General features: G+C 41.6%; 1 protein-coding gene across 1 annotated transcript; it reads left to right on the forward strand.

Moving 5' to 3' along the window:
• Positions 1–8,722: 8,722 nt before the first annotated feature.
• On the forward strand, positions 8,723–10,795 carry LOC139443286 (kappa-type opioid receptor-like). Its single transcript, XM_071224261.1, has one exon. The coding sequence runs from the start codon at positions 8,813–8,815 to the stop codon at positions 9,893–9,895; it is 1,083 nt and encodes a 360-aa protein (XP_071080362.1). The 5' UTR covers positions 8,723–8,812; the 3' UTR covers positions 9,896–10,795.
• The last annotated feature ends 6,070 nt before the right edge of the window (positions 10,796–16,865 follow it).

A 16,865-nucleotide genomic window follows, 5' to 3' on the forward strand; every position in this document is an offset into this window, starting at 1 on the left:
TTGATGTGCCAAAGACTATATGCGTTTAGGATGGTGCTCACAGATTTTGTCCCTTAATACGACTGTGCCATGGATCGCAAGTTAAAGGGGCAGACCATTGGATTTATAGTGAGGGGTGCAGCTCAAATTTTGTGTAAATAAAAAACTCAGCCGCCATCTGTTTGAAAAAAATAACTCAGCCTCAATAAAAAGTCTCGACCGCAAAATGGCCATCTCCATCATTACCGAGTATCACGTGAGCAAAGCCATAATCTTCGACAGAGAGACATCACCATGAGAGACAATATGTCTGCTACCCTTATTTATTAATAATCATTTCAAATCTTCCATTTCAAGAGACCATATCATGCATGTCACTGTGTTGTATCCCTGAACAAAGTGGTTGACTCCGAATGTCCCACTGTGATATGACTGAAACAGTCGTTGACTCTGATGTGAAATAACCATGAAGGTCATCAATTACCCTGACTTGGAAAAATATACAACATAAACATATATATAAACAAAAATAGTTAATTGCATAAACTAAATCTCTTTTTTTTTCATCAGGTTGTATAGAGGGGAGTAGATGCCAGAAAAGTTTGCCAGAAATTTGTGATAATACCAGGTCAAACCTAAGAAATGACGCATGTCATGGACATTTTTATGGGGGTGATCTGTGTGACTGAATCTATTTTTGAAGGATCGACATATATGCCATTTGTGCTTAAGATATGCCCTAAGTAGGCGACTTGTTTCGTCGCGAATTTACATTTGCCTGGGTTTAGTTTTAGTCCTGCTTCTTTGATCTTTTGGAATACGGCCTTGAGGTGATTCAAATGTTTCTTAAAACGTTTTCGAAAATATCATGATGTCACATATATATATACTGAACCGCAAAAGAAACGTCACCATGGATAGATATATGAGAAACCTTATTTGTCCAAACACTGTAAACATACTTTGAGACATATTAAAAAAGATGAAACGCAGTGTGGGTACGGGCGTTATCATGCTGAAACTCGTGGTTGCGGCGACGTGCCAAATGAGGTATGGCGTGTGGTCTCAAGACTTGATCAATGTACCGAGCTGCGGTGACACCATTGCCTCTCCCTGGACCGATGTTCTTGAAGACCACAGGGCCGACCCTCTGTGTAAGACCAATTCCACCCCATGGTGCTCGGATCTTGGCATGTGGTAGCAATTAAATAACGAATGAATGTTATCCTATCTGTGTGGATTTTTTTAGGGCAAGAAATAGGGGAACGCATGTGCATTTCAATTTGCACGGAACTCACGTGCATCGGTTTACCATAGCCGTTGCCCTGATGCGTTTGGGCGATCTGTTTTATTGTCAACTGCCTTGTTTTTTATCATCAAATTTCCTTTTTCCGGACAAGGTAACTTTTCATGCAATTTTATTTGGGGTGACGTTTCTTTTGCAGTTCAGTATATTAAATGTATATATGTGAGTGTTATTATAAAGACGCCGACTTGGGTTTTGTATCTGGATGGAGTGGTATTTGCCAAATGCCACTAGCACAACTGTGGCATAGCGTAAGACCTATCCCGTTTTAAACAATGACAACGGGAGAGTGCCATTCAGAAGAACTGGGCTGAATGATATGACATTTCTTGCACCTGTCTGGGATATTCTTTCTTTATGGTTGCGTTTTGTTCATAAAAAGGTCTAAGCGGGGAAAAGTGCAACATTATTTCACCATTTAACATTTATATATGATGTTTAATCAGTGTCAACATTCTCACAACTTTCAAATCCAACCAAAAATCACTCTTATTTCAATGTTGAAGCATGGCGTTGATTCAACATTAATTCAACATTCAACATTGTTGTTCCAGCTAGGCCCTACCTCTGTGACTACTACAAACTCTACCACCTCTGCCACCACCACTACAACCGGTGGTAATAATACAAATTGTATCACTAATGGTAATTCGAAAACACACCCGGCTAATAATTTATTTATTTATACGTTATTTTACCGCCTCGGTTGAAACAAGGTTTAAGCCGCTATTATTGCTACATGACCATGTACAGGAACCGAACAAATTTATTACGCATGAAATCCCATGATCCTTTGCCCATCATTAAGCAGTTGTTAAGGTCAACGACACCGTCAGAGCACAATTTTTTTTTTACCTTATATAAACAACAACGTGAAGGCTTTTTCCCTACGCCCTTTAATGAACAGAATACACTGTCGACATGTTCCTAATGAGTTATTCCGATGTTTGTGCAAGCTGTTCCAAGGTAATCATCAGTTAGCTATCTTCTATATCGATATTCTATCTACCCCCTCCGCCGTGCTGTTAGTTAAGTGACCAGACCCAAACAGGCAATGTAGTTAACAGGTGTAAGTAAGGCCTAACACAGGTGTGTAGGGGAAGCATTAACGCGAGTTCAAACACAACACGACGTTACACGTCGACCTCGTGGCGCCATCCCGCGGCATGGCCTCATGCAGTGACGCTTTTTTGCGAACACCTGGTGTCATCACAAGTTGATAGTGCCCAGAAATATTCTTCTCAAATCGAACCCAGACGCACGAACGCTTAAGCCACTAGGCTTTCCCACCGTCCCTATTCCTTCAAAGAGTGAGTGAGTGAGTTGGGTTTAACGCCGCTTTTAACAGTATTCCAGTCATATCACGGCGTGTCAGCTTAATGTGGGAGGAAAGCCCGAAGTGATGCAGGTCTCAGACGTTTACCACTTCGGTGAAACCCACGAGCACGGGTATGGTGCTGACAAACCTAGAAACATAATCGGGGCGAACCGGGATTCGAACCCACAATCATAGGTTTCTGGCGTGCCCAAGGGACGCAACTCTGCACAGCGAATCGCGGCGCCTTAGACGACTGGGCCACCCGTGCCCCCGCCTTCAAAGAAAGGTTGATACAGTATATATATTATTTTGTTTTAGTGATCTGAATGGATTGTCTGACCTGATTTGTAAACGAATTAATCCGTATCCTGTATCAGTGACCACGTTTATAAATAATTAAATTGCAAACTGACGGAAACGTAACAGGGATAAACTAAGTTACACAAACCATAGCTACCCACGAGACGTAATTACCCCAAGGGCAGTAAGTGCATGAAATGCTGGGGGTGTTGAAAGAAATGTTCTGTTAGAGGTGAGGTGAAATGGGGTTTAACGCACTTATATAGCGACGAGCATGTACGTGTGTGTGTTTGTTGCTGCTTGTAATAGTCCGGACTGATGCCGATTTATAGTGCAAGCCCACTGAGATACCATGCCGCTGTTTAACATGAATACCCCTCTCAGACACAGTATACTGACTTCGTGCCGACCAGTCCTTGTTTTAGCCCCTTTATGCCGAGCGCCAGACAGGGTAATAACAAGTACCATCTTTTAATGTCTTTTGGTATGACGCGGCCGGGGATTGAGCCCCGGACCTTCCGCTCTCCGGTCGGACGCTCTACCAGTAGACCACGGAGGCGGTCAGTTCTGTTAGAAACACCATCGTGTGGAAGCATGTGGTTGAAACAACATTTATATTACACTTAGCTACACAAATACATAATCTGCTATCTGCTTTATCATATCACCTGACCGGAAATAGTATCTGGACCGTTTGGGCACCTGACCGGAAGTAGCACTTATACCGTTTGGGAACCTGACCGGAAGTAGCACCACCTGATCGGAAGTAGCAGCTGTGCCGTTGGGGTATCTGACCCGAAGTAGGACCTGTAGCGTTTGCGCATGTAAGGCACGAACTCACACAGAGACTGACAGAAATGACGGTTTCCATGACGACTCACTGGGTTATGTTCCCCACTTACAGCCTTCATTATACACATTCAGCTCACATCCAACATGTGAAGGGGGCACTGGTGGCCCAGTCGTCTAAGGCGCCACGATTCACTGTGCAGAGTTGCGTCCCTTGGACACGCATGAAATTTATGATTGTGGGTTTGAATCCCGGTTCGCCCCGATTATGTTTCTAGGTTTGTCAGCACCATACCAGTGGTAAAGTGGTAAACGTCTGAGACCTGCATCACTTCGGGCTTTCCTCCCACATAAAGCTGACACGCCGAGATATAACTGGAATACTGTTAAAAGCGGCGTTAAACCTAGCTCACTCACTCACTCTTATTCTTCGATCCTTGTGTGGAAACGTCCTAGAACAAAGTTTCCAACTTCAAAAACACCACGCACCCCAACACACCCCATACATCACCAAGTCACCACTGTGGTCATGGGTCACGCACCACTGCACTCCCGTGCGACATGACCCCAGCGATCTGATCACCTGACATATCCAGCACCCTCATTCTCAATCTGGAGTGTGAAGGCTTGTGAAACTGTGAGGCGGGGATGGTTGGGCGGGCGTTAAGTGTGTGAGATAGGATAAGTATATAAATATACAATTTATTAGAAAATTTACAAATTCTTAAACTTAACTTACCTCACACTATGCATTTATCCCACGGTTGCATGGTGGGGTGCAGATACCCTAGCCTGTAAGGACCTCAACCGTGAGATGTACACGAGGAAGCTGGAACTAATCACGAAAAATCAAAGGATTTTACAAGGATTAGTGATAAACTCAGGTATCAGGGTTTCTTCAAAAACCGTCTTTGTGTTACCAAGGGAGATACATCATGACATCGGGGAATCATGTGTTCCGTGGTTTCAGACAGGACGCCGTTCCAAAGGTTACGACCGCGTAACCATGAGCCAGGCGAAACCAACTCGGTCACAACTTCAACGTCACCCTGTATAAGAGGAGGTGTTCTGTTACAAACACCCCGTCCCCGGCCAGTACGTTCTCCAAGACAGACCTCACACATACAATCCCAAGGACGTAAGGCGGACCAGCTTGGCATCTCTTTTTTCGCTTGGTCAAACCTATCAGACAGAGGTTGAATAAGGTAAGAACGAGGAGAGGAAACGATCGACAATATCCCTTTATCACATGGGTCTTCAATCAACTACTGAGACATCGCATGCGCAAGACAGAGGTGAGCAGGTAGAAGTTCGGGACACCATTTAAACAAATGGCCGCACCGGATGGTGGCTTCTGTTGATGTAGACCGAGGCCCCAACAGAATCGCGGTGCCATAGACGACTGGGCTACCCGTCGACGAATAAGAAGAAATGCATAGTGTGAGATAGGATAAGTTAGAATGTTTGTTATCTTTATCAGGCTGTCGTATGCTCCAATTAAATAGCAATTCACACATTAAACGAAACGTTAAAAACAGGTTTTGGTTAGTTTTCGCCTCTTTTGAAACTATACTCAACAACAAAAGTTCCTGTGACAAATATTTTATAATATTTTTCAAACAAGTAAAGGGTGGTTTTCAATAATGTAGTACATGTATGGAATCAAGTCACAAAAACGCAACTGCTACGGAAAAGCATGCGAACCAATGCAAAAGTTGACTTTTATGCAAGCCCCATGCATTTCACTACCCAAGAATGGATATAAAAACATGTGCGTTAACGGGATTCCATATGCATTGTTTAGCATCGTGCTGACAACAACCACTCAGAAAAACAAAAAAAAATTACGCAATTATTCAACATTACGAAATGCCACGCCTGTCCGAAATTGAGCGTCTGTGGGCCATTGGTATGCTTGAAGCAGGATCGAGTCAACGTGATGTTGCAAGACAATTTAACGTCCACAGAAACACCATTTGGTGTTTATGGCAACGTTGGCAACAGACGAATGCAGTCAGAGACCATCCTCGGAGTGGCAGGCCACGCGTAACCAATAATCGACAAGACAACTGGATTCGAGCAACACACCTACGAAATCGATTCCAGCCTGCAACAGTGACTGCAAGAAGCATCCCTGGTCCGAATATCTTCACAAACCGTACGTCGCCGCCTCAGATGTGCAGGGATTGTCACCTGAAGACCCGTCAGACGTCCCATTTTGACAGGAAACATCGTCAAGCACGTCTACAATGGTGCAGACAGCGTCTGCTCTGGACGGTCATTCAGTGGGAACAAGCTCTATTCACTGACGAGTCTCGTTTTCACCTCAGCAACAGCGATGGACGGATTCGAGTGTAACGACGTCGAGATGAACGTTACGTCAATCATTGTGTCATGGAAGAAGATCAGTTCGGGGGCGGCAGCGTTATGGTATTGGGTGGGATTACAGCAAGACAGAGGACCCGTTTGATAGTGGTAGAGGGAAATCTCAATGGACAGCGCTACCGCGATGAGATCATCGACCCTGTTGTTCTACCGTTTTTGCGTCGTCATGGCCCAGGCATTACCATTCAACATGACAACGCCCGGCTTCATATTGCTCGACTTGTTCAGGATTCCCTTCAACAAAACATCGTGAATGTCATCCCCTTGCCGGCTCGCTCCACTGATCTCTCACCAATCGAGCACATGTGGGATGAGATGGATCGGCGCCTTTGACGTCAACCACGTGTTCCAAAGACACTCCAGGAGTTCGAAACATGCTCCAGCAGATATGGACAGATATCCCACAGGACTTTGTGCGACGCCTGGTCCTCTCCATGAGACGAAGATGTGTTGCTTGCATCGCAACCAGAGGTGTACACACACGCTTTTGATTTCTAAATTGACATTTTAGCATGTTCATGGGTTTTTTTTTATGAAATCACGCATTTTCTGAAGTCAGTATGGCAAATTAAACCATTTGAACACTTACAGGAGTCTTTTATCTGTTGCAAACCGAAATTGTTTCAGATTTGGTAAAAAACATAACTTTGCATTAAATCTTATTCAATGTCACAGGGACTTTTGTTGTTCAGTATATATGCGTAAACAGAATGTGTTAGTGAGTGAGTGTTATTTGACGCCGCATTAGCACTGTTCCAGCTATGCCACCTCGGTCTGTAAGTAAACGAGGCTGGAACAAAGAAACCAGTGACTGATAACATGAACAACGATCAAGGGCACGATGACATGCAATCAGCGAGCCTGACCACCCGACCAGGAACGCGCTAAAACATTCATCAAATATGTGATACATTTTTCAGCTTCCAGATTCGAACGACGATGAAATAAGAACAGGTTCTTTTTTTCATTGAGGTTACATGAATAGTCCCAAGGCGTAAAATAGAATAATCTTGTAACACATGGCTAGTTATGGCCTACTCGTCACATCAGAAATGATTTTGTTAGGTGTAAAAATTCTAGAATAGGTCCATAAATTCATCAAAATGAAGTTATGAAATGCGCAGTCCGTTGATGAGGTGAGAAATATCGACCAAACTGTGCTTCAAGAGTTCACGGAAGTAATGCACAAACACCTGCCGCCACTAAGCGTCAGCAGCAACACCAAAGTTGGGAGCGTGAAACACGTGCTGCACGATCTGCGCGGACTCGAATGTGATCGGTTACGGTAAATAGACAAAAACGATTTGATTGGTCGGCGCCTTTGATGCCCTCGCCACAACTTTGAGTGCTTCACAAACCATTCACACTCCGCTACAACTGACATGTTGATTTTCCAGCAGCTTACAGAATGCCCGGATAACCATGATTGTTTTTCTCAAACGCATATCATTCGTCAACAATTCGTGGAATCGGTGGTGATTTAATCTTGGCCGTATTTGTGATTTATATCATTTTGTGACAACTCCAGATATTTTTATCAAACGGGCTGGATTATTTTGGATTATCTGTGTGACACACGCAAGAATTTAAGTATTTTAGGAGCATCATCATCGCATGATATTGGCATCGCCTGTGGGTTTAAGAACAGCTGTTTTGGACAGGTGAGTATTGACAAAAGCGTTCAAATCGTAATCCAAGGACAGGTAAACACTCGAGGTGCATGTGGGACAATTGTGCCATGTTTTATTTTCATCGTCTGATAACATAATCTTTATTCAAGAAAATATTTCCTAACACCAAAAACTTGTTACGAGTTAATATTTCAAATATCATACACCTTCATGACGTCATAACATTTAAGAAACCGATTCCCTAACGTATTATTTTAGATGTTAATAGAAAAGTTCTAAATATATTTTAGTCGGAAAAACAATCATGCTTTTAAGGAAAATGCAGTTTTTCAGCAGTTATATGTTGGAGTTGGTTGAACAGTGTGGTAAGATTTGCGTGTGATCTTTAATTTCAGAAAAAAGGACCAAAAATCAATTCAAATTGAATTCAACGATCACATGAAATGTGATGTGGTGTTCGACAGCATGTCGATATCATTTTGAAATGGACACAATCCGATCGTGAAATCAATACATGTGGCCAGTGATTGGCGGTGTGTCGGATCGAAGCAAGCAAACTCCATCCTGCTCATCGCGTGTCTCCATTGTGTTGTGGTCAGTCTCATCAGCCTCATCAGCGGAGATGTCTGTGCGAGCAATACACATTTGATCCTGTAGTTAAGAAAACGTCACCAGTTTCACTTATAAAATTGCCTGTGTTGATGTCACTGTCCCAGACGAGTATAAACTGCAAGTTGATTGTGTGAGAAACACGTGAAGAATCTGTTGGTTTGGATGCGAGTAGCTTTGGTAACTCTAACCATACAGTGGATTGTAAACAGTAACTGTTTGATTGGCATTCTAGAAGTTTGTGACAGTGCGTCGAGTTCTACGTGGAAGCGTGTTATCTTTTGAAAGGCAGCGGAATACACCTTATCTGTGTTAACGCAGTTTTTTAGGGCGTTTTTTATAGATACCATCATATCATGTGGACATTGATATTATCAATCAAGAATTATTAATTGTCTTCCCACAAACATAGTGACCTGAGCAGGACACGAAGCCTCATTGAGACACTGTGATTAAATATTCCGTAGTAAGTTCGACACAACCCACGCGTCGAGGATGAATACTACCAACTCGACCGCCTCGCCTTCGTCGAAAATGATTCTACCACAGGAAGCTACGGCGAATCTCATGTGGCAAATATTCCCGCCGATCCTACTTGTATTCGGCACCGTCGGTAACGTTCTTTCCATAGTTGTGCTGACCAAGAAGACGATGCGGAAGTCCAGTGTGTCCATCTATTTGACCTGTCTGGCCGTGGCTGACCTGTTGGCTTTATATTCAGGTCTTTTGAGACAATGGATCATCTACTCCTTCAAAGTCGACATCCGGGAACTTCACCCAGTGATCTGCAAGGTCAACACGTGGTTGCTGTACGTCAGCCTTGACCTTTCTGCCTGGATTCTTGTTTCTGTTACAGTGGAGCGCGCCATTTCGGTATGGCTGCCCCACAGGGTGAAGGTCATATGTACGAAGAACGTACTTGCGGTAAACATTCTGGTTCTAGTGATTATTCTAATGTCTGTTAATGGACATTTTCTGTTCGGAATTGGCCGAGTAGTTCATGAAGGTGAAGTTTACCCATGCTCAAACCAGTCTCCGGATTATGCCAAGTTTCTTGACTACATATTTCCGTGGATAGATATGTGTTTGTTCTGCCTCGGGCCTTTCGCGTTTCATTTAGTCGGCAACACTCTTATCATTACGCGTTTGATGGCTGGCGTGCGCACCATTACCCAAATGAATGTGGCCACCACTGAGCAGACGACTGAAAGACGGCGCCAAGTTTCGTCCATGACAACCATGTTGTTGAGCCTCAATCTGGTGTATCTCGTCTGCACGTTACCAATTTCTATCTACCTCATTTACACTACATATTGGGAGAAAGACACCTCACCGAAAGCGGATGCACAACGCCGGCTGTTGTTCGCATGCGCGAATCTTCCAATGTATTTGAACAACTCGATGAACTTCGTAACGTACACTCTCAGCGGCAGGCGGTTCCGGTCAGAGCTGGTTTCTCTCTTCAGACGTAAAAGGTCAAGGTCGGGATCCATTGTCACCCACTCCACCTCAACATCCAGCGTATATAGATCCCGACACCAGGGGTCAGGTCACACGACGACAGGTACCAACATGTAATCTCATCCCGTGTCAATTTACGTCGAATTTTACATTCAGCTTTGTCTCAAAAAAGATTATCTCACGTTTCCGCTTATGTAAAAGCTGTTCATATACTACTTGTAATTTTAAAGAATTTCTTGTCAAATTGTATTTTTATTCGGGCTTTAAAACCTTAATCTTTATTGGGAGAGGAGATCTTAAATTTTAAATTATATTTTTTCGGCGTTTTAAAAACGGTTAAACGTTAACCCTCCTGCAATAGATATTATTTTCGGACGTGAAAGTTTGCATATTTGAACTCAAATTTGAATGAGGAAGTATTCAAGATCTTGTGTTTTGGTAGTCCAAGAGGTGTTGGTTGACTTCAGTTCCTGTGCTGCGCATTAACTTTGGGTCTCTCACAGCAGACCCATGGGACTAATGTCTCGACTCACTGCTTGCCAATCAATTTCTCTCACGGCATTATTTGGGAACTCCTCGTCGTACAACCGACAAGGTGAACGTGTCACCCTCAAGGAAATGGCACGCGTGTGGCAAATCGAAATAATTCGATTTGGGAGACTATTTTTGAGATAGATGTTATCATACGATGGACACTGAAAGTGGCTGTGCTGAAATCGACAGACATTAAATAACCTTGATGTTTTCTGAAGTTTGTGTAGGGAAATCAGTGCTGTGATCTTTCTGTGTGGCACTTATCTTGATCACATTAAAAGACTGTAACCGAGTGAAGAGATACAAGCACCACACCAAGTGTTATAACCCTATCCAATCAGAAAACCAACTTTGCGAAATTGTTCTTAATTATACTAGTCTTTGGTGGAGTTAAAGGTAAAGATCACACTTTAAGAGATAGATTTATCGCTATCGTTTACTGAATGATCACAGGTTTGTTTCAATGCAGTTTCAGCAATCATGGTTTTTACAGGGTACATAAGTTAGTAATCCCTGGGGGCGGTCGGGTAGCCTAGTGGTTAAAGCGTTCGCTCGTCACGCCGAAGACCCGGGTTCGATTCCCGACATGGGTGCAATGTGTGAAGCCCATTTCTGGCGTCCCCCGCCGTGATATTGCTGGAATATTGCTAAAAGCGGTGTAAAACCAAACTCACTCACTCACTAGTAATCCCTGAGTTACGAGGATGGATCAATGACGCTAAAAGCTATTTAACAGTATATGCACAAAACTTTTGCTAAAAAGAGTTCCTTGATGTGGTGTTTATAATGTTTATATCTGTCACAAGTTGGGAGTTGAGTACATTTTGTATCTTACTTCTCACGTGTACACGTCATTGTTTTTATAACTGATCATTGTATATATAGATATTCAATCAGTTTATTGTTTGTCAAGGCCATATGACCCAAGTTACATACGTTATATCATACATTTATATTCCTTTGCACATGCATATATCTAGATATTCTTAGAGTATCGATACGTGATATTGCAGTAATATCGATCAATTTACGAGGTAAGTCGGCATCATGACAAATGTTTTGCTGATACTGACGTGCAAATGTTATTCATTGAAATGAAATGCAAAATATTGTTAATGACAATTAGAAACAACATTACTTAATTGAAATAGATAGATAATCTCACCCGAGTGTCTTTTGATATCAAATATTTCAACACGAGTTGATAAAAGTGGGAAAACTCCGAGGCTCGCAGAGGATCAAAAGACACGAGGGTGAGATTTAATTTAATTCATCCAACATCATTCTTCCAACTTTTTCAGTTTGTTGACAGTAATAAGCAGTGTCTTAAGTGTAAACAGTACTGCTTACAGCTTCAGTAGCAGAGCCATTAGTGATGTCATTTGATTGTGACGTCATGGTAACCAATGACGTCACAATAGTCTGCAAAGCATTGTGATGCAATTTCATTGCAGCGATATCTACAGTGTAGATATCTCTTGATCTCACCCAAGCGATATCTCCTGTGGGAGCCAGTTTTGGACGATAAAATAGTTTTATCATATAATGGGTAGGTTTCTCGGCAGGATAAAGCCAAGGGTTAAAAGCGATATCCGTTGGGGTCATATGCGGATACAGATGCAAATATCAAAGGTCAAGTAGGAACTACTTTCACTGTTTATAAACAAACATGGCGTCGCCTTTGTCATTCGGCGATCGAGTCAGAATTAACCATCGAGAATCTGGATAAACTACAGATTGCTATCATTATCAAAAGAACAGTCTAATATACTGAAAATCAGTGTCTAACTGTGACGTAGCGAAGGCATTTTATAAGTTTTGGCAACTTTGGAGAAACAATTTTGCGAGGGCACGAGGCCTAGCCAAGCGGGATCAGTAGCCATATCTGTGCATGTAGACCTCTGCGGCTTGAAACCTTCTCCACAAATTAAAATAGTTGGATTTGGCCGAAATATGTTTGAATTGTTACCTTGTTTCGTTTTGTCGCTATGTGTACATCTGACTACACTGCTTAACGTTATGACAGGACAGACCGACTGTCGACAACGTCTGACTGTGGCCGTGACGTCTCGTAGACTAGGTTTAGAGTAGCTTCCCTTTGACAAAGGGCAGTTACTCTAGCGGACAGACCGATGGATTGCCGCGAAAGGCAATTAAAAACAATTATTGTTGTTTTGCGTATATGTTGCTTCGCCACTGTATAAGAAACAGATTTCAGTTGGAACTATATTGGCTACTGTCACAGTCCGACTGACACATCACTTACCCTGTGACGTAATAAATATTAATGCGCGCATTCCAGGAAAACTCGCAATATTTTTGTAATGTTTATGAGAGAGGGAAAGCGATTTTGAAGCACGGAATTAAAGAATGACATTATATGATAAAGAGGTTATCACGCTTGTGTGCTTGGGGATGGTAAATATCCTGTATTAGGAATAAACACTCGCCAAGGCTCGCTAAATACAATGTTTATTCCTAATGCAGGATATTTACCATCCCGACATGGGTACAATGTGTGAAGCCCATTTCTGGTGTCCCCCGTCGTGATACTGCTGGAATATTGCTAAAAGCGGCGTAAAACCATACTCACTCACTCACCTTGTCACAACAAAGAAACCTCCAACCAGGCAACCCCTGGGGGTTCCGGGGTAGTACTGTTTGTTTGTTTGTTGTTTAACGGCACACTCAGCAATATTCCAGCTATATTACGGCGGTCTGTAAACAATCGAGTCTGGACAAGACAATCCAGGGATTGACATCATTAGTATCGTTCTACGCAATTGGGATGCGATAACATGCATTAACCAAGTCAGCGAGCCTGACAACCCGATCCCGTTAGCCGCCGCTTACAAGCATAGTCGCCTCTTCCGGCAAGCATGGGTTGCTGAAGACCTATTCTAACCGTGGTACTGACACCTTATACCCAATGCGCCGACTGACAGGGATCCGGGGTTTACAATGCGTGTCCTGGTTGAAAGTGTCCTATTGTTCCGATGAGGTGAGGTGAAATGGGGTTTAACGTCGCGTCCAAGATTATTGCACTTATATAGCGACGTGCATGTACGTGTGTGTGTTTGTGTGGCTGCTTGTACTAGTCCAGACTGATGCCGATTTATAGTGCTAGCACACTGAGATACCAGGTATCATGAATACCCCACTCAGACACAGTATACTGACTCCGAGCCGACCAGTCCTAGTGCCCCTTAATGCCGAGCGCCAGACAGGGTAACAACAAGTACCATCTTTTAACGTCTTTTGGTATGACGCGGTTGGGGATCGAACCCCGGACCTTCCGCTCACCGGGCGGACGCTCTACCACTAGATCACGGAGGCGGTCTTGTTCCGATGACGTAGTCCTTTGAGGAATTTGAGTGAGTATGGCTTTACGCCGCTTTTAGCAATATTCCAGCAATATCACGTCAGGGGACACCAGAAATGGGCTTCACACGTTGGACGTGTAGGGAATCGAACCCGGGGATTCCGCATAACGGGCAAACACTTTAACCACGACACTACCAAACCGCCTCTTGAAGAATTTGAAGCTTGAAGCTATCGCTGCTATATCTTGTTAGGTATAATTCATTTTCCAGAGAGCGGACATGTATGTAAGATACAAACGATTGTATTGTTGTACGTAAGTGTCCGCTGGAAGCCTTGCTATACAAAAACGTGTTTTGTTGATATTCCGTTGCCTTAATATTTGCTCTGTGGGTCAATGCAAGTCACGTGGTAGCTATTTTTTACTATCTGTTCGCAGGACGCGGGCGTCCGGTTATACAATTGTATTGATCATTTGAATACTTTTTTGTATTTCTGTAAGTAAAAAATATTGTGACCACAAATATATATGTGTGTATTAAACAAATTATGGAGCATTTACATTTTTGTTGATGTTTTAAATATGTTTAAACTGCCGGGGAAACGAAAGTAGGCACCCATGTTTGATAGTGGCTAAATTTAAAAACAAGAAATGGTTGTTCGATGGTACTGTTTTTTTGTACGGGTATCATAATTGTATTTTCGACCTTAAGTTTGCAGTGTTTCGATGACTGTTTTCAGCCTAGTAAAATTTTTATAACGTTTGAAAATATCTTTTTTTATCAAATCAAATTTTCAAGGGTGGACTTTCTTTTGCCCGGTAGTTTATATTACAGCTTGACGTGGGAGGAAGGCCCGAAGTGATGTAGGTCTTCAACGTGTTCTACTTTGGCAAAGGAAATGGTTATTCGATGGTGATGTGTTTGATACGAGTGTCACAGGCAATATTACATGCATCATATGAATGAGTATCCCGCAACATGCGATTTTTTTCAGCCTTGTAACGTTTGTAAATTTTTAGTCAACTCCATTTTTTAAGTGTATATTTTCTTTTGCCCGGTAGTTTAGTTTCCTGATAGAGAGTATTAAAATACAAACTGGAACACCCACTGTTTACTTCAGAGCATATGCGTGTACAAATGGATAGACGATCATTTTGTTGCAATTGTTTTGTTCAATAAAACAAATAATATTTATAGGATAACTGTAGGATTAATGTTATTATATCAATACACTGAGGGGGAAATGAAACTATACTTCTCAGTTGATTTCAGATGTTTGATTTTGAAGTTAGTGATATTATATCCACAAAAATTTAACTATGCTGGCGCTTAAGTACCACACAAAGAATATTTCTACGTGTTTTACTTTTAAAATATAATTGGCTTTAAAACTTTTGAAATAATTAATTTGTTTTCGTATAAAACACAACTGCTGGTCGGTAGACATCTGATCTTTGAAAATTAAAAAAATGTTTTTTTCGGCACAAATTTACATTTCAAACATTGTAGGGGTCACGTGGTTGCAAATTCATTTCTTACCCCAGTCTTCCTTTATTTTTAAACAAAATTAAACTGAGATTGTTTTTGACAGTTGAAGAGTAAGTTTTTATATACAACTGGAGGAACGAGCATACAATGGCTCCTTTTATGTTATAAAGTATGTAAATATACGTAAATATATGTAAATATATACCCAAACGTATCGTGCGTTTGTCTGTCGGGATCTTTTTTGATGCATTAAACATATAAAATTTAGTATTATTAAATGAGTAATATTACAGATATACAAATTAAGTTAATAAAAGATTGTTAATCACAATTGTAGCCAAATATATTCCATAGAAAATTATATTTTCACTCACAGAGAACGGTTTAAATAGAATGCTAAACATTTTAATGTTTATTGTTTTCTTGGCGTCATGCAGTCGTACTTGTCTTTACATAACATATCTGCTTTGTTTCAATCCGAACAATATCACCCATAGTATTTATTTCACAGTCATTTGTGGATATATTCGCCTAGTTTATGTAACATCGTCAGACATCTGCTGAGCTTTTGAGAGCGGCAAGGGCGTCGAATTTTTTTTAGTTTGAAAAAAACAGGAATATTTCTGAGATCAATGCCGTATCTGGTTTTGTGTATTTTACATTTAATTATCCAACCTAGCGTTCCCGGATTGGTGAAATTCTTCACATACAACACAAATATGTTTCTCCGTGCTGATTGTGAGTGTAGCAGAGATACTGGGTGATAACCCTGTTGATGGAGCGGCCGAGCTGTTGCAGAGTCCAACTGTTTCTAACGCAAGCATGCTGAATGTATACAAAACGTCGAATAAATCAGCCCGGGGCTTAGCTGGCTGGAGTAGGTTTCGTAATGAATATCAAATTGTTTTAAAAGGGGGCAACGTATTCGTTACAGAGATAGTTTTCAACATAAAATACAATTGGCTTAAATGCATTTATGTTCAGAAATCAGGATAAAAGTCATTTCGTATTTTATGTGTTTGTTTAAAACAGTAGCGCAATGTTAGTCCATGTTACATTTATAAAATATTTGGTTAATATACTACTACTGCTACTACTATCACCACTACTACTACTACTACTACTACTACTACTACTACTGCTACTACTATCACCACCACCACTACTACTACTACTACCACCACCACCACCACCAATAATAATAATAATAATGATAATAATAATAATGATGATGATGATGATGATGATGATGAAAATTCAGTCATATTAATTATCACGTATTCTTTGGAATTTATTTTTCTACTCCCATAAATATCTTTTCCACTAGAACAGTTCAATGAAATGGACATCTTTGCAAAAAAGAGTCTGGCTATTTCACGGCGAGTTATCTGGATGTGGAGGAAGATGAAGTGATGCAGGTCTCAGATGTCAACCACTTTTAAGACTTTTAAGAACTATAATCAGAGCTGTCTGGGATTCGAACCCACGATCATTGCATTCCAGGACGCATTTGACGCCCGGGTTCCTGCGTCCCCACAATAGCTGGGAAACTGTGCACATGTGTTTGATGACAGCAGATGTAGATCAAAACGTCATCGATATACGTACATGAAGATCTAGACGTCATCGATAGACGTACATGTAGATCAAGATGTTATCGATAGATGTACATGTAGATCAAGACGCCATCGATAGACGTACATGTAGATCAAGACGTCATCGACAGACGTACATGTAGATCT

The sequence above is a fragment of the Haliotis cracherodii genome, unplaced genomic scaffold (assembly GCF_022045235.1).
Source record: "Haliotis cracherodii isolate W230 unplaced genomic scaffold, xgHalCrac1.p SCAF_5, whole genome shotgun sequence".
In the NCBI taxonomy this organism is placed as follows: Eukaryota; Metazoa; Mollusca; class Gastropoda; order Lepetellida; family Haliotidae; genus Haliotis; species Haliotis cracherodii.